Raw genomic sequence first — 18,774 nt, 5'->3', positions numbered from 1 at the left:
AAATAATTTCTTAGTAGAAATTTATTTTTTTAAATAAGATTATAAATCTTACGGTATCAATAGTTTCTCTCTCTCTCTCTCTTTCTCTCTCTCTTTCTTTTTGTTTTAAGAATATTATAAGCTATTTTAAACTTATATTTAGTTCGGATTTTTAAAATTATTTGAATTAATTATTTCCACACAATTTTTTCTGAATTAAAATTATCGCGCATATTACAGTATTTATGCGATGTAGAGTACTAGATTATACATGCACAGAACTTGGAAAAAAACATGTGCATATGGTACAAATATACTCTCAAGTACGTCAATTAAGCATTTAAAATTAATTTGTACGAATCTAGATGTACACCGAACAGTTGCCTTCGCAAAATCAACGTGTAATCAATGATAATGACAAACAAAATCAGTCATTGTAAATCTGTTCTTTGTAGCTGAACTAGTTCAGCAGTAAGATTATAAACTATGAACTAGTTCAACTAATGCAGTACTTAAAATGAAGTATATAAAATATATATTTGAAATTCAGCGATATATAACAGGAAATAAAGTTTTTAATGCAATTCAGTAACAAATTATATATAACTACACCTATTGTTAAGTATCATTCAGAGCGATTTAAATTGTTCGACGATTATATGAAAGAGATTCGATGGAACGTCGAAACACGGATCATCTCGACACGCATTTACACCTGAACAAGTAATAATGTACTTTAACAAGCTGTGCGAAGAACGTGATGTGTGTGTGTGTGTGTGTGTGTGTGTGTGTGTGTGTGTGTGTGTGTATGAAATAAAAAATTTGGCCAATATCTCTCTGGCGGGGTGATCGTCGATCGGCGTACGTTCCTGACAGAATCGCAAGATTCGCCACGAGAGGCGCAGCGTCGCGACGCTCGTCTTCCTCGTTCATACTGTGCTGCAGATTATGCCGCATTGCTGCAAACGTTCGTCATCGACGCGATCCGAGGGTCGTAGCAGCAACGGCAGCGGCGGCAAGCGGATACCAGCGAATACAACGAAACGGAATGTTATTGACGCGAAACACGGTGTCGTCGCGAAAGACGATGAGAGGATCACGACCACGAAGCCGGGTCGTAGTCGATGGGATTAAAAAAGAAGAGGGGAAAAAATAAGAAAATAAGAAACAAAAGAAAAAAAATAAAGAAAATAAAACACAAGTTCACTTACCGTCAGGAACCTGACGATCGGCAGCGCGAACATGAACATCCGTCGGTTGCCCGGTTTCATGTACCACTACAAGTTCGTGACGATCCTCCTGATGTCTAGCTTGTTTCTCGTCGTCTACCTGCTTCTACATTGGGGCATAATGTGCACAAATCTCGAGGCCTGGCGTCACGTGTCTACTGTGGTGAGTTTCACTGGGTGTTACTTCCGGTCGGAACAGCGCGTGCTATATCGCATGAACGCGATACCGATTGCACGAGGATAAAGTAGGCATGGGGTGAATCGGGTGGATACGTCGAAATCGAGGTAGTGAAGGTGTGCGAGTCGAGTCGAGTCAGTGCGAGTGAATCCTGCGCCCGCCGCGCCGGATTCAACGAAAGGGGATGAACGGGGATGAACGGGGATGAACGGGGATGAACGGGGATGAACGGGGATGAAAGAGCGAGGCGAACGCACGCGTACTCTGCCGCAGCCTCCGGAACGGAGCAAGCATGCTGATCACCCCGATCATTTCCGCAGCTTATTTCTACGTCTTACTCGCATACAATTATTTTTATATTATTATGCATGTATATATGTACATTCGCGGATTTTCTCTACTTCGTTTGGCGAGTGAAAAGCGCAACAAAAAACGTCCGGCCGGCAAACAAAAGTACAAGTTCAGTACAAAGATCAATTAAAATATAATTTGCGTTCGCAGAGGTCATTGATAAAACGTGGACTTCTATGATAAAAATTGTAAACTTTACATGATTCACTGATAAACTTATCATTACGGAAGAGAAAGTCAAGTGTACTCTTGGCCCGAAACTGAAAAGTTCAGCTTTCCAGAAAATTGGCTGAGAGAGATAACTTATCCGGAAAAAATTACTTACGATCGACTTTCATATATACGTATATCGTTTTGACTGAATAATTTATTGATAAACATTTAGGAATTTATTGACGAGAATTTACTTGTAAATTCAAATTCATTGCGGTGATAATCTGTATCCTAGTAACCCAAATAGTACTTCAGACGTCAATCTCCATAAAATATTCCTAATTTTATCGAGATCGATCCATACTTGAATAAGAAATTTCTAAAATGTTTCGAAATGCTTAATAATGTATTTCTTTTAATTCCATACTACATCGAATAATGTTAACTACAAGATAAAGTTATTAAAATTATAATTCAACTGTGATTTTGATTTTCTTTTTCATCGAATCGATAGGATATATATTTACTGCAATTATTAATGATTTTAAAAAGTTATGTAGATCACGTAGATTAAAGTTTATTGATTTATAGAAAAAGATAAAATTTATTTATAATTACATTGACTTATAAATTTTTGCCACAATATTAAATAATTTTTTTTACGAAATATATCGAAAGTTTTCGCATTTTATTTATTAAAATTATTGCAATTCTAGATTTTTTTTATAATTCGTAATGTCTCAGGAATATCCTTTAGTAAGCACAATTGTAGAAAGATTTTAAACTACAGGTTAAAATTTTGGCTGTGTTCGAGGAACGCTGTCAGCGCTATTATGTCATTCTATTTCTGATTTACATCTAAAGATAAAATGACACAATGGCGTTAAAGTTGCCCGAACGTAGCCTTGATCAGATCTAAAGTCGATAAAGTCTTATATGATTTAAATCCTACATATTACTGGTTATTACATTCTAACAGTACAATCGTAGCATACAATTAAGAGGAAAATCGCTTATATAATACTTGATTGACACACGCAAGAATGTCGTGAGACAAGAGCGATAACATATAACATCTAACATTTTTTTTAAGCTTTATTAATGTATATACGCTTATTCAATTAAAAATTTTTTAAAAAGATTCAAATGTTATCAAATCATTCTAAAAATTTTTATAGTTTTTTAAAATATTTTGATTGCACTTGTGAAATAAATATGATAAAGAGAGATAGAGCGAGAGAGAGAGAGAGAGAGAGAGAGAGAGAGAGAGAAATGTGTAGATTTTTATTTTACCTACTGAACATTAAACAAGAAAATATTTTAGAGAATAAATAGTATATTCATTACCTAATCAACGTATAATGAATATAGATAAAAAAATCACGTATATTTTCATATAAATGTACATTCTAAATTAAAATTAAACTAAGAGGTAGATATAATTACTCCATTTTAACAGTGAGTATGTTGGCTTGACTTACTATTACTTCAAATGAATCACTTATCTGTTGTATTTTTTACATTTTTTAAAAGAATGTTATTATATATATAAAATAACTATTTTAAAAAATGCGAAAAGCACAACAGATAAGTGATTTATTTAAAGTAATATATATATATATATATAATATATATATATATATATATATATATATATATATATATATTTAGTATACTCTTGAAACATTCGTTTTCTGGTAAAACGTAATAGTGTACAATACCTAATAAAAGAGATAAGGCATTCCGTCTTGAGAGCGTTTTCGATAAGTGCCACCTCGGATGCGCAGAATGTATAGTGCAGGCACATATGAAATGTCTGTACGAGAACCGCTAAGTCGCGTCGTCCCCTCCCGAGATCGTTCCCTCAACGTAGCTGATTCGGCCGTCTAAAAATATCACACGAACGAGCCCGTGCAACATAACGACATTGTACAACATGCACGCATGTGGTTTACACGAATATGGGCGCCCACGCGCGCAACAGAGCTATGCTCTTTCATTGCTCTCGATTCTCGTGACTCGAACACAGTGCGTTGCAGAAAGAAACTGTCGACTGAAACGGGCCGTGTTAAAACGTTCGTTTAGCTTTGTTATTGAACTAATATTTATTCGAAACGAAATAGCGCAAAAATCCTTTGATTCATTCGTAGATAAAATTACTTACAAGTAGGGTAACTCCGTACCTATCAAAAACTTAATTTATTAAGTATTATTTATTATGTTTAAAGTAAACGAACTGTATCAGTAAAAACTTTGTACTGTCTACTATTATGAAAAAAATATTAGAAATCCGAAATATTTATATTTCACACACATATTAAAAAATGAACTTTTTTAAACCCTTGCATTTATGTCCCATAGGGGTGGGATATATGGGTCATAAAAAATTTACAAATAATGCATATAAATAAGATGTAAAATGACACAATAACTTATAAAATGCGTTTGTAAAGTTTTATTAAGGAATAAAAATGATAAATTTGTATATGAAGTAATAAATAATAATTACAATCTTCCCAGATGTATTACAAGTGTTATGAGGTACATATTTCACGTAATGCGTTTATTTAGTGCACTGAATTCAATCTGCGCACTTTGTATGCTTTGGGCATAAATCATTATTAATCGCTTTAATTACCATGTAGACCAAAAAAAATATTCACTTATTAATTTTACTTTTGATGTACGAAAACAAAAAAGCGCACATTTTTAAAATTCAAAATTAGCTGTAATAGAATGAGTTAAAATGCAAGAAATCAAGTATCTACTCGTGCTTATCGTAATTTGCATCCTTAAACCTGCACTATTGTTGATATAAAAAATATGTATCTATTATTTTCGTCTGCTCCACAAATGTACCTTAAGTTTCATTAAATTCGGCGAAAGGCCGAATAGAAAGGTATTTGTTTATTTGTTAGAAACAGAGTAATTTAAATAATTTTTACTAATTAATATAATTATCAACTTGACTTTAATAGATATTTCTTTTCTCGTTCAGAATCTCCCTCCTCTTTGCGCTTTTTTCAAAAAGTTTAATTTAATTTTAAATAAAATTTTTAATAAACATAATTAATATAATAAATATCAAAAGAATCACAATTAATCATGATTATTAACGTTCTAGTTTTAGAAAAATGATTATTAATAAATAATGATTTATTAATAATTATCATTACTGTTCAACTGTAAATAGAGTATAAGAAATTTTTATGCACATCTCTATTTACGCAACTTAATTCACGTAATTTGTGTGCATTTTTTATTTTTCTTCTTTTTCGATTCCGAAATAGGAAATTTTCCGCTTATCCGCTTATTCGCGTAGTATTCGATCATATAATTTCCATTTTAGTGCAGCCAGCACCGAGACGGTACAGCGATGGGAATTCTCTGCGAACCACTGTGCACAGAAAAAGGGATAAATTCGCTAGCATGTGAGACGCTGCATGCGGGCAAAGAGGCTGTTTTCTCCGCGCATTGGGAAGCGACACGACTTGTATTCAAGGCTTCGAGGTATTCCTTCGTTCTTTCTTCACACTATGCGAGAGAATCAAAGAGTCATCACGCGTTTTTCTCAGCTTTTCTAATTTTTCTTTTTCGTTACTTACTTTCATATTTTTTTAAATATTAGAAAATGTTAATTCTCTCTCATATATACGAATTAAATCTTATCTTAATTTGCATATAGAACTAAAATCCCCTCGGAACAATTCGAATCGCTCTATTGGATGGATGCGACCGGATTGCAACACTTCCCATCTGAGGAGGATTTTATCATCATGATCAAGGATTTAACTATCAATAAACTCAACGTAACTCTCACGCGACATCAGCTAGAAAGACTCGCCCGGTTGCGCACCCATCGAGTCGAGACCGATGCCACGAGACGTCGGCTGGAAATGGAGAATCTTTGGCCGTTGCTGCAAGAGAATGAATATTTAATGGGGATTTTATACGAAGACAGGGATGTGTTTCCGCAGCCGATCGGCACGTGCGGTACATTCTACGCGGTCGAATACGTCCGACCAATCGAAACACCCACGACGGTGTTAGCGTTGTCCGATTCGAAACCTGAGTGGGCCAAAAGGTTAAAACTCGCTGTGATGATCCTTAATCTACTCGAAGAGTTGGAGACGAATTTTCCCGAGCCACTTTACCTCTGTGATGTGAAAATTAATCATTTCGGTTTACCCCTGGGCGGGCAAAAACTGAAATTCTTAGATCTGGACGCAGTCTTTCCTAAAACCGTTATCGATCGTATTATCAGTGACGGTAAGAGCTGTGAGAAGCATGAGGACTGTGATTATTTCGATTGCCGGTCTATCTGCTCGAAGGAGAAACGCTGCGAATCTCCGGTTCTTAATAATAATTTACAGGTAAAATTAGTACTATTAAGTATTTTTTTTTGTTACATTTGATATTATATATATTTAATTAATATATTTTTAATTAGTATACTTTTCATACACGTATAAAAATATATTTCAAATATTTTGACGGTATTTTCGATAAAATAATACATTATTATTATTTTTTTTATTGCGTATTACTCCTTTTGTATACATATCTTCATATAAATGGAATCAATTAATAGAAACTCTCTAAACATGGATAAAATTTCAGTTATTACTAATTTTAATATTGTTTCAATTTTATTATATCAATTTTGGTTGCAAAAGTTATGTACGATTATAGATTATTTGTGAGAAGATTTTTCTCGGTTGGACGCTCTCAGGGACGATAATTATTCCTGGATTGCTTATGTCGGAGCATACTACTAGCACATTGGCAGTGTTATTGAGACAATGCGCTAATCCAGACGGCGGCACGACGCATTTACCACGTGCGGCAGCGTCAAACAACTTACAGAAACGACTTTACAACATGCTAAGCGAGATGGAACAGGAATACTCGGCATTTACGTGAAAACAAAATAATATTGATAAAAAAATAATTTATCTAAAATTGCGAAATCAAGTGTCGTCTTTTCGATGCTGATGATAAAAACTCTATAAATTTACAGTCAGAAATACAGAAATATTTCTCATTTTTTGTAAAGATTTTTTTGTAAAAATCGAAATTGTAAAAATAACACTATTTATTTCAAGTTAGAAATCAGTACATATGTACCTACATACAATTGCACACTTTTATGTTACATATTAGTATTGTATGCAGGATATCCCATAACTCTTAATCTAGAGACGCGGTAGCTTCTGTCGTCAAATATATTTTTGAAGTTTAGTACATTAAAAATATTTTTTTTATATTGTTATGAAAGAGATATTACTATTTAAAAAAAACGCTACAGCACATCCTTTGCAAGAAAAAGGACGCTCATGTAATAAAAAATTATTGTTTTGTTTAAATAAATAATTAAAAAATGGATATATTGGGGAAGAATATAAATTTTTACGATTAAAATGAGATAACAACCATGTTCGTAAGGCCTAGGATTACCATTCGTACTCTTTCCCAAACATGTAGACCCGTATTCAGAACGCGCTTTTATCTTTAAAATTCTATAATGTGCGTGACGTAAATTATAGCATAAAGATTATGCGTTTCGCGGGTTTCCTCCGTGTCCAGATCCATTCTTGGAATGCCAACGTTTCGTGAACCTTGCAGTCCACTTTATCAGGGCGAGGAGCAGCCTGATACTGCTGTATAACGTTGGGATTCCAAGAATGGATCTGGACACGGAGGAAGCCCGCGAAACGCATAATCTTTATATAGAAAGTACTCGTGGAAGTCTCAAGAATATTATCAAATTATAGCATGTTAGTGCGCATACTCTTTTTTCGGGCGTCCGAGCGAGTTTTCAATGTGTATGTGTTCTTTTTTGTATTATACTACTTTTGGGACTTGCGAGCGAGCGAGAGAAGTTATTAAGTCGGAAGTTATTAAGTCACTATGATACTGTCGCACATAAATAAGGTGATCAGAGTTCGATTTTTTCCGAACATATACTCTTTTTTTTTTTGTAAAACATCTGGGGATATCTGGTCAGGTTTTTAGCGTGTTTGAATGTACTCATTTTGAGAGAGAGAGAGAGAGAGAGAGAGAGAGAGAGAGAGAGCGAGAGAGAGAGCGAGGGGACTGGAAATTATTAAGTTCAACTGCAAATAAAATACATATAGTAATGAATTAATGATCATTACTGTATATCTGTAATAAAATTTAAAAATTATTAGGTATTATTTTATCATATTAAAGTTATTTTTTTGCTAATATTATAAATACATGTTTTCATGTTCTTGGGATTTTTAAATATACTCTTTTTCTTTTATTAAATTCAAATATACAATTTATTTTCTACTATTGGGTCATCTAAAAACCGCGGATACTTTTTAGATGACCCAATATAATTTAACCTAAAATGTTCTCTTTTTTGTCCTACTTTTGGAGTATTTTTCAATCAGGAATTCCTAGTAGGAATGTACCTAGAATAGATATGATCACCTTAGTAAGGCCAGAATTAGACTACGCATTGAAAATTAAGATTGAAGAGTGAAGATTGAAATTTGATTAACGAGAGGACAAAGGAATTTTATCTCTTTACTAGCAGATTACGGAGACCATGTCCTCCCTCCCTCTCTTTGGAATGCCTCTTTTTAAAAATTTATAATAAAATGTTATTAGATGTACAAATAAGTTTCCGCCGTTTGACAAAAGACGGCGCCACTAGCAAGCTATGGTTAAAATTGTCTGATGTAAAACATTATATCGTAAGGTTGGACATCTGTCAACAACATAACCTTGAAATACTAGCGATTTTGTATCAGCATCATATATTTTTTTTTGTGCGAAAATGCCGAGTTTTGAGCCGAATAAGCGTCATTTGTGGGAACTTTTGATTTACTTTTTAATTTGGAGAAATCTGCAGCTGAGGCCCATCGATTGCTTGTAGAAGTATATGGTGAGGCTGCCTTAAGTGAGAGAAGTTGTCGTGAATGGTTTCAAAAATTTAAGAACGGTGAATTTGACGTCGAAGACAAAAAACGTAGCGGAAGGCCGAAAGTGTACGAAGACGCGGAATTGGAAGCATTATTGAATGAAGATTCGTGCCAAACGCAAAGAACTTGCACTTACATTAGGAACGACTCAACAAGCAATTTCACATCAATAAATGCTTAATTTTTTATTTAAAACGGCGGAAACTTATTTGTACACCTAATACATATATTTTTAATATTTTTAAAATGCTTATTACAATTTTTATATTCCAAAAATATTTTTTAATTTAAGGAACTCCTAAGTTCTTGTGGCTTAAAGCTCACTGGTCTATTGTTATTACCGCGTTATGCAAAAGTTATTAATTATAAGATACATAAAATATTATTCTATTTGCCTAATAAATGTCGTTTCTGCTGAACGAAGTTTTTCAACCATTTGGCATTTCAAAGTTAATAGATCATATAAAAAATTTTTGGAGCGTTGTTACATACATAAAGATATAGAAATTGTTAAAGAAACAGTATTGAATAGATTTATCAGAAGTAGAAAGAAGTAGAAACAAGTTAGATATTTTATTGTAAAATGTTATGTCTATATATTATTTTTTTGCTGATATAATTTTAAATAAAATGTTTTATGAATTAAATCACATAGTACTTTTTCAATGTAATGCTAATGATAATTCAAATAATTTATCTCTTCGTGTTCAACCGTAAAAAAAATTTCACAAATTTAATAATAAGTAATAAGGACGGAAAGATACAAGAATGATGTAAAAAATAATTAAATTTTCCCATTTTCTTTGTCGTCGTCGTCGTTGTCCCCAAAATCTTTATCTTCTTTTGCTGCACCTTTTTGTATATTTATTTCTCTCTTCTACACTTCTTTGCATTTATTTTCTGCACTTTTTCTATATCTTTATCACATCTCTCTCACATCTCTCCTGCACTAATTTCGCATTTTTTCTACACTTATCCGCATCTCTTCTCATCATTTCCACAACTCTTTTGCACCTCTTTCGCACCTTTTCCACATCACTTCTACACTTCTTTCGTATTTGTTCTGCACCTCTTCACATCGTTACCGCATATTTTCTGCAATTCTTCTGCACCTTTTCCATATCAATTCCGCACCACTTCCGGCCCAAATAACACAAGGACGTCCTCAGAACGTTCTCAGAACATCCTCAGGATGTTCGATACAGATAGTAAAGACGTTCTCAGGTCTATTTGACTTATTCCAGATCTATAATAGATTTTTAAGTCTAAAGTTCGATGTCCACGATGCTAGAAATCGGTTCGAGAAAATCTCGAGCAGAGAAAAAAATTAACAAATCACATTTGAATAATTTGATCACATGATTATTGCGATTGATCAATTCTTTCTTCATCAGAAGTCTCAGATGATTTCTAACATTATGGACACAAGGCTTTAAGCCGTAAGAAATGAACGAATCACAATCACGTATTCTCCTCGCATTCGATTGTAATTGGTCAATTTGTTACTGCTTAAGGCTTGAAACATCTATTGTAAATCCGGACTTACGGCCAATATAAACGTTCCCTAAGTAATGTCTTAAGTCATCAATACGGTCCTCTGATTGATTCGTAAATTGTGGTCAAAGTTTCGTTACAAATGCCTTGAAACATTTGATGGACCAATTAGAAGAAAGAATTTTACAAACTAATCAGTTAAAAAACGCTTTAAAGCGTTTGCAGTATCGCATTGATCATATCCTTGCTTAGCATGCCTGAACCGAGTTTAGACCTAATTCAAACTCAGCCATTCTCAAGCAATGGAACAACCAATCAGCGAGACGATATTTATTGGGTCATCTAAAAAGTATCCGCGGTTTTTTGTCACTAGATGTGTGTTGATGGTCATATATCTAGTGACAAAGTACCGCGGATACTTTTTAGATGACCCAATATAATGGCGTATAAAATATCGCCTTGCTGGTTGGTTGCTGCTTCGCCGCTTGCTGCATCCAGTCTTAACTAAGCATTAGATAGTCTTGAATATAAGATCCAACTATGAATATCGACCTAAGGTAAGAGAGCCGCATTAGCGTCTTAAGATAGCCTTGGAATAAGAATCGATTATGAATACCGGTTTAAGGGTCGGTCTCCAACTCCGATTAACCTAATCTGTTAAGTGTCAACCGTGATTGGTCAATTCTGCTGAACAGCAAATGCAATTGATCAGTTCCAATGTAACAATCGACCGATTAGGTTGATCGAAGTTGGTGAGACCGGCCCTATAAGTCTCCAATCTACATATCTTCTATGTCTATGACTGACATTAGACGTTCATATACGTATCTTGTTCGATAATTTCGTGAAATTTATTTATAAAAACTGATATTTCTCTATGGAGAACAAACTGCAATTTGGTGGTTATCCTGCTGAATACGATCCTGTGAAACATGGGCCATATGATCCTGCACGCTATTATGGAAAACGTGAGTTGATTTGTAGCATCACATAAGTACACTTCTTTTGCTTGGGCACAATTAATAATATTATGTAATAATGACCCCTTTCTTTATGCAGCTGACATTCCTTACTTGGATTTGAAGCTCAAAGAAGTTCCTGGCTGGTTCGCGAGACGTCAAAAAAGTCCACAGGCACTTTTAGGATTGTTTTCACGAGGTACTTGTGTTTACACGAGAAAGAAATTTTATTAGCCAAAAATTATATAACTTTAATATGACATTCAGAAAAGAATACCTAACTTATGTAAAAATTCCTTGTCATGATGTTACTCGGTTCATTTTGTAGCGTTTTGGCGTTGGCAACATAAGTATGTACAGCCTAAACGAACTGGCGTAGCTCCCTTCTTTCAATTTGCAGTTGCTACTATGATTGCGTTTTATGTAATCAATTATAAAAAGCTACGTGAGTATTATTCAGATAATTAATTATATTTTTAATGGAACTGTAAATTTAATGTTTTGTTTTTTCTTCATTTTAGGTCATCATAAGAATTACAAATATCACTAATTGTGATTGATTAATGATAGTGTCTGTATTTAGACACTTCCATAGATGATAGAAATAAAAGCAATTTATGCTTCAATTGTTCATGAAAGGTATTCAACTGTTTAGAATGCATTTGAATAAATGTTCATAATATATATAAAAGTACATAATTTGTATTTGATATATTAATTCCTAATATAAAATGTTAATTAAAACAGTCAAAAATTAATTATGCTAATCTCATATCTTAAAAACTATGATATAGAAATTTGTAAATTATAAACAACAATAACATACAATGAATCAGTTTACAAACGTGTATATAAGATAATATTGGAATAACTGTTCTAAAGAAACATTTTTAGAGAGGACTATATGCTCTACTATAAAAATTAGAGAAATAATTCTGTTTCAAATAAAATATAGATAATTTATATATAATTGTGTGTAGGCATATAATCTTACATATTTTTAGATAAATTGAAATTTATGAAACGCAATCTTAAGTATGGAACATTTCAACTTGATCTTTTTCGGCTATTTTAGGATCACAATACAAATTTAAAATAAATTTACAAAAATAAATAACAAAACAAATGGTAAATATACAATGGATTCTCAGTAACTAATAGTTAAACAAAGAAACGAGCTAGAGTACAGTGCAGTTTACAATGCACCAATTGATAATGACTTTTTACAATTTATTCATCAAAATGTATTCATACATAACAATTTTTTCGAACGTTTCGATTTTTTGAATCATAAGCGAAATAATTAAATGTTGAAAAGAATAAATTAACGAAATCATATCAAAGGATTAGACAAAATAATATCGTAAATAAATAATAAATCTTAATTAAGTCAGTGAGTCTGAGATCTTAGATTATTAGATCCCGGAACTGTTTCATTTCGAAAAAAAAAAGATATTTTTATGCATAATTTCAAACGCATTTATTTTGATTATTTATTGAAATTATGTATATATATATATATATATATATATATATATATATATGTTTTTATATTTACTTTGTTGAAAGAATAAAATAGTTATGTTGTGTTTTCTTTTACGCGCAACATGTATAGTACACACACACACACACATATCTTTAAATGCGTCATAGATATGCAACAGATATATATTCAAGATATACAGGCTGACTAATAAAAAAAATAAAGTGATAAAACATAGTAGTTTATAATTACTGCTATTGCGTCAACGTTGCGACTGTCTTTTGCGATTGTCAACCCGAATTAGCGATAATGCTAGAATTCTTTCTTTTTTGCATTTTTTAAATAAAATAGTTCCATTACTTATTGCTAAAATATTATATGTTTTTTTTTTAATGGGCCTTATTCTTTCAAAAGATTTCTAGACATCTACAATTCATACGTTTATATCTAATGAAAAATAAGCCCATAATATTTAAAAATATTTTTTATATTTAATACATTATTAATAGTAAACCCAAATAGCACAAAGAATCCAAAAAGAATTCTTTTTTCATTCCCGACTTAGAAAATGAATTCTTTTTCTATCCCATTTCTGTTCTAAAAATATAAGGATACCAAAATAATTCACTGTTATGTTTTTCGAACTCACCAGTTGTGAGTTCTTTTTAGGATTCAAAGGTCTTTTTTTACTTTTTTGTTCAGGGTGTTTCAGAATGAAATCGCCAAATATTTTGTGTGCTGATAAAGCGAACTAAGACGAAAAGTCCTCTACCATTTTGCAATTTTCGCAATATTCGTGTGTTAACAACTGTTAGCAATTGTTGGCACACGAAATATTTGGCGGTCATTCTGGGACATCTTGTAAAAACCAGTTCACTTTACCGGAACTTAATTTTCCATATATTATAATTAGTAGGGGATTCTTTTAGAAAGAATCATTACAAATGTTAGCTAATAGAGATGTTAGCTAATAATCTGTATCAAGATATGTGTATATTTTAATACTTCCATGTTCTCTATTTTACTTTTTCCTTTCAAATCCTCTAGATTTTAAAGTTTTTTAATATTAATTAATATTTAATATTATTTTATTTAATATTAAAGTTTAATTTAATATAACTTTTTTTTCATGTTATTTCTTTTAGTATATCAAGCAGTAAAAATGGCGATCTTAACGAACTTAACTAATTTTTTTAATTGTAACCCATTAAATTGGCTAGATCGATCTTTCTTAAATTATTTACAATTGATATCGGAATCATTACATATAATTGATAATGCAACATTCACTGTTAAAAAGTAATAACTGAGCTTCCTTTAAATGTAAATGAAGCTCGTAGTTATGAACGAAATTAAAAGTAACGAACAATTTAATTGAAAATTAAGTTACAACAGTTACTTAAATGTAATGAACGTGTACATTAAATTTCATAAATTTTCATGTACATGTGCACAAATATATACTTTTTAGTTATAAATACATTAAATTTAACGTAAGGTCATGAATTAAGTTAAAATTGTGTAAAAGTATATTAAATTTCATGAAATTTTCAACAGTGTAGTTACAAAAATTAAATATTAAATTATAAGTGAAATCTTTTTATAAAAGTTTCAAAAAAAAAAACGATGTCTGGATTAAAGCAAATAACGCCAACATCAAGTTCATCATCTACAACATCAGCGATCATCGTTAAGAAAATTATCCAATCACACTTTATGTGCTTTAAAACTTTAAGAGAGACTTTAAAAGAGAAATGCAATTAAATAATTTTCTTTATGTATACGTTTATGCGGCTATGCAAGTTGTGTGGATATACCCTAAACCCATTGATATATCCAACAGTGCGCAAACTGTGGCAAACTGCGCAAAGCGCAGACAATTTTCGCACTGCTCGCGCATCAAAGACACATACTGACGCATACCGAGTACTGACGCGAACGATTATTGAACGGGGAGGATGACGATTAGCTGATCGGTAGGTAACATGCGCACTACCGACCAATGAGAGTAAAACCAGGGGACAAAACTCAGGTTCACCAGCAATATGGCTGTCAGTATAAATTTGATGCTTGTAACATGAGTTTCTCTCCAAGAAATTTGACAAGCGTAAGCGTAGTTTCGCGTTACGCGCGGCATGATGTGATTTTCGTATGTCCGGCAATGCGGAAATGGCAACGTGGATCGGTTGAAGCCGAAACAAGACTGCCAAAACAATTTTTGAGAAAACAGGTATGCGATCCATTGACATCGGTTCCTCGGCCTGTTGGTCGTTCCTCGTCGACCGAACACTTCGTTATATCCATATTGCACTCGGACTGACGCGCCATGATTTTATCCACGATCCTTCCACATTCGCGAATTATTCACAAGATACGATCGCTCGGAATATCGCTGATGTATCATCGCCGTTACTATCATCACTGTCACTACCGTCACACCAAGCATTTAGCGGCCTATCCTCATTTCTCTCGATATCGCTACCTTATTCTTCATTTTTCTTTTCTACAGACCAATACTGTTCAAACGTCCTCGCTATTTGCAATCATTGATTATCATTTATTTTATTATCGCAACTTTACTCTTCTGCTCGAAGATAATCCTCAGAATGCCACAAGGAAGTTTGCCCAGTATCGTACAATTAAATACACAATTTTGTCTACATAAGAATTAGAGAATCTCTCAATAATTCTCTTTCGAGTATTCCTGAGAACTAGTAATTGCACTGTCAATTTATACTCGAATCAATTCTATGTATATATAGGAATATTGTATGAAAGTTTTATTAGATATTTTTGTAAGTAAATAAGCTTTAATTGTTTGTGACTATTTTGATTTCAGATATTCAAGAGTCGTTTATTGAGCAATATACTTTATCATCATGACGTCAAGGTAAATGTATAATAAAATTATATACTTTTATTTTTTCATATATATATATACATATACATAAAGTATTTCATATATATATATATACATATACATAAAGTATTATACAATATTCTTTGAAAATGTATAGTAATATATAAACATAACTATATTAGTTATGTATTTATGAAAGATACATTATAAACAAATAAATATTTTAAAAAATTAATTTTTTTATCAGTAATTTATATTATATTGGATAATATATATTTTAACTTTTAGATTGGACAGATTATTCATATTGTTGGAGACTGGAACAAACGCAGTTACCAAGAGAGCAGCTGCGCAACAATTGGGAGAAGCACAGAGATTACATCCTCATGATCTACATCACTTATTAGCAAGAGTCTCTACCTTATTAAAATCTTCACAATGGGATACTCGAATATCGGCTGCCCATGCTGTACAAGCTATACTTGCTCAAGTTCCTCCTTGGAACCCACAACCAATTAAGAAAGAAGCTTCTACAGGTAATATAATATGTATTAATACATTGTTGATTAATTTTTATATCTTTAATAAGAATTTTTGAAAGTTTTAAATATATTATGTACGAGTGTTTTGAATTAATAGATGAATCTGAAGTGAAACGCAAGCCTTCCACTACCAGATTGAATTTAGAGTCTTTTGATATGAGCAGAGTTCTAGCTCGTAGTTCACATCTTACTGGATCTGAGGGCAGTGAATACGACTTGACTGTATCAGAGGGAGAACAATTGTCACTTCCCAATCAGCAAGAAAAATTAGCTGCAAAGCTAGGTTTTCATCCACGTTTGATGGGAGTTGACGATTTATTTACTGTTGAGGATTTGACTCTAGTACAGGCGCCATGTATAACACAAACTGCTACTACACTTGTTGATGATTCTGAAGGATTGTTAATGAGCAGAAGAGAAATGAATAGAGCGAAACGCAAAGTATTACGTTTTTATTTTTAGATTTAACTATTTATAATTGATATTTTCTTTAAATTATTGCAGTTTATGCTAGCAAGTGTTAAAAACTTATAATATTCAGAAATTGCTTTACATACTTCATGTTTTATATATAAAATTCATAATAAACGATATGAATTATTTATATCTTAATAATAGGCTCGTCAATCAGTATCAAAACAACGATCGCGCGAACCGGATGACCATCGCTCTAATGATGACAATTCAAATTCAACGAATGTTCAATCTCCAATTGGTGAACCAGCAACCAAAAAAATTATACTAGAGGACACAATCTCATCAGATACTGGATCAAAATGCAACATGTCTAACGAGCAAGTAAATGGAGTACCAGATGGCACTGGATGCTGGCCAGATTCAATCGTAGATTGGCCCTTAGAATCTTTTGCAGAAAGTCTTTGTCAGGATTTATTTAGTCAAAAATGGGAAGTGCGTCATGGAGCAGCAACAGCTTTGCGAGAACTCATAAGACTTCATGGTAAAGGTACGTAAGTCTATAGTGAATATAGTTCCCTCTATATTAACTGCTAAACACTAAATGCACTTGAATATACAGGAGCAGGCAAGTCTACAGATCAAACTCCAGAAGAAATGCAAGAAAGCCATTATGAATGGGTGATCGATGCCGCTTTACGATTATTGTGTGTATTAGGGCTTGATCGATTCGGAGATTTCGTATCTGATCAAGTTGTTGCTCCAGTACGAGAAACATGTGCTCAAGCATTAGGATCGCTCTTCCTATTAGTACCCGGTGGTCCAAATACCAAAGATACAAATGGTGTTTTTCCTGGAATATTTTCTGTAATTCTCAAACTGTTGGAACATAATGAATGGGAAGCGAGACACGGTGCATTTCTTGCTTTAAAATATTTATTGGCCGTACGAGACGATCTGTTAGACGAGGTATTGCCACAAGTATTTCCTGCTATCATGCAAGGATTATCCGATCCTGTCGATGACGTAGGTGCAGCTGCCGCAAGTGCACTTATACCAGTAGCACACGCTCTTCCGCGATTATTAAAATCAACAGAATTAGAAACTATTGTAATACGTCTTTGGGAATTATTAAAAGAACAAGATGACTTGGCTGCAGCTTGTAACACTTTTATGGGTCTCTTGGCTGCGATACTTTCATTACCAGCGGCACATGCTTGTTTAACACCCCAGCCATTATCGCAGGTAATGCAACAATATTTTTATTCTTTCGGCAAAGGGATACAAATATTTTTTAATAATGGTTGAACAAGGTATTTAGGTATTATTTATTTAGGTATTACCACGTTTATGGCCATTTCTCAGCCATTCAAGTTCAAGTGTTCGTAAAGCCACGTTACAAACACTGCAAACTTTAACTGGAAACGATAGCAATTATAGCGGAAACAAAAAAGAGCGATGGGGTGAAGGTGGTGGATTAGTTTTACAGGAAACATTGAGGCATGTGTTTCAATGTGTGTTAATTGAGCATATTAGCACGATACAAGATGTGGCCGAACGTGTCTGGGAAAATCTAGTCGTGCAGAGTGATCTCGAATTATTGCTACATGCGGCGTGCCCTCATGTCAGTACATGGCTATGCCTTGCCATGCAACCAGAACATGTGCCATTCAACCCAAATTTGTTGATGACAGTCGCTAGTTCTATTAAGGGCACAAAGAATAATCAAACGGTCGCCTACTGCGACGGACAATTGGATATTAATAGCGGAAACAGTAATATTAATGCAAATGCGAAATCGTTATCTGAATTGAAAATGTACATTGGTGGGATTGAAACAGTAGCGCTGAATGTACGAAAAGCAAACGTGATACAGGCTCGTTGTAGAGCGTCTCGTATGTTAGGATTATTGTCGCACTACGTTGTGCAACCTGCACCAGGTGTCATTTATCCACCAGACGTGCCTAGTCCAGCGCTTTGTTATGCTAAAGTGCTATTGGCACATCTTAATTCGCGATCGGCGTTACAACGTACTGTTGTGGGGCTTACAATGTCTAGTTGGGCGACTGTAGATCCATTGAGAATACCCACAATACCAGATATACTCAGGTATAAAGCATACAACTTTTATGAAAAGTATTTCATGTATTTATATTAATGAAACAAAATTTTTTTTTAG

General features: G+C 33.1%; 3 protein-coding genes across 3 annotated transcripts in view; all 3 read left to right on the top strand.

The window, feature by feature from the left end:
• Positions 1 to 1,221: 1,221 nt before the first annotated feature.
• aln (divergent protein kinase domain 1C) lies at positions 1,222 to 7,275 on the top strand. The gene is made up of 4 exons (XM_011057219.2): positions 1,222 to 1,371; positions 5,240 to 5,400; positions 5,576 to 6,263; positions 6,583 to 7,275. Exons 1-4 carry the CDS (start codon positions 1,222 to 1,224, stop codon positions 6,811 to 6,813), a joined length of 1,230 nt encoding a protein of 409 aa, XP_011055521.1. The 3' UTR covers positions 6,814 to 7,275.
• Positions 7,276 to 11,098: 3,823 nt separating this feature from the next.
• On the top strand, positions 11,099 to 11,995 carry ATPsynF (ATP synthase, subunit F). Its single transcript, XM_011057220.2, has 4 exons — positions 11,099 to 11,305; positions 11,397 to 11,495; positions 11,625 to 11,741; positions 11,818 to 11,995. Exons 1-4 carry the CDS (start codon positions 11,215 to 11,217, stop codon positions 11,844 to 11,846), a joined length of 336 nt encoding a protein of 111 aa, XP_011055522.2. The 5' UTR covers positions 11,099 to 11,214; the 3' UTR covers positions 11,847 to 11,995.
• Positions 11,996 to 12,138: 143 nt separating this feature from the next.
• The window catches only part of Hel89B (histone acetyltransferase 1), an 18,984-nt gene continuing 12,348 nt past the window's right edge, over positions 12,139 to 18,774 (top strand). Inside the window, exons 1-7 of the mRNA XM_011057222.2 lie at positions 12,139 to 15,009; positions 15,619 to 15,669; positions 15,928 to 16,175; positions 16,279 to 16,622; positions 16,800 to 17,145; positions 17,218 to 17,840; positions 17,932 to 18,704. Coding sequence (XP_011055524.2) covers positions 15,659 to 15,669; positions 15,928 to 16,175; positions 16,279 to 16,622; positions 16,800 to 17,145; positions 17,218 to 17,840; positions 17,932 to 18,704 — 2,345 coding nt within the window. The 5' untranslated portion in view covers positions 12,139 to 15,009; positions 15,619 to 15,658. The remainder of the gene's footprint in view (positions 15,010 to 15,618; positions 15,670 to 15,927; positions 16,176 to 16,278; positions 16,623 to 16,799; positions 17,146 to 17,217; positions 17,841 to 17,931; positions 18,705 to 18,774) is intronic.

The sequence above is a fragment of the Acromyrmex echinatior genome, chromosome 2 (assembly GCF_024713525.1).
Source record: "Acromyrmex echinatior isolate Ae372 chromosome 2, ASM2471352v2, whole genome shotgun sequence".
NCBI classification, from domain to species: Eukaryota; Metazoa; Arthropoda; class Insecta; order Hymenoptera; family Formicidae; genus Acromyrmex; species Acromyrmex echinatior.
The sequence above is the reverse complement of the archived record's forward strand: the minus strand, read 5'-3'. Positions and strand labels throughout refer to the sequence as shown.

Excerpts from the sequence above, each read along its gene's own strand:
- ATPsynF (XM_011057220.2), top strand. The coding sequence starts at position 11,215 with ATGGAGAACAAACTGCAATTTGGTGGTTATCCTGCTGAATACGATCCT. Across the intron at positions 11,306-11,396 it reads TGCACGCTATTATGGAAAAC|CTGACATTCCTTACTTGGAT; the intron begins GTGAGTTGATTT and ends TTCTTTATGCAG. Across the intron at positions 11,742-11,817 it reads AATCAATTATAAAAAGCTAC|GTCATCATAAGAATTACAAA; the intron begins GTGAGTATTATT and ends TCTTCATTTTAG.
- aln (XM_011057219.2), top strand. The coding sequence starts at position 1,222 with ATGAACATCCGTCGGTTGCCCGGTTTCATGTACCACTACAAGTTCGTG. Across the intron at positions 5,401-5,575 it reads CTTGTATTCAAGGCTTCGAG|AACTAAAATCCCCTCGGAAC; the intron begins GTATTCCTTCGT and ends ATTTGCATATAG. Across the intron at positions 6,264-6,582 it reads TTCTTAATAATAATTTACAG|ATTATTTGTGAGAAGATTTT; the intron begins GTAAAATTAGTA and ends GTACGATTATAG.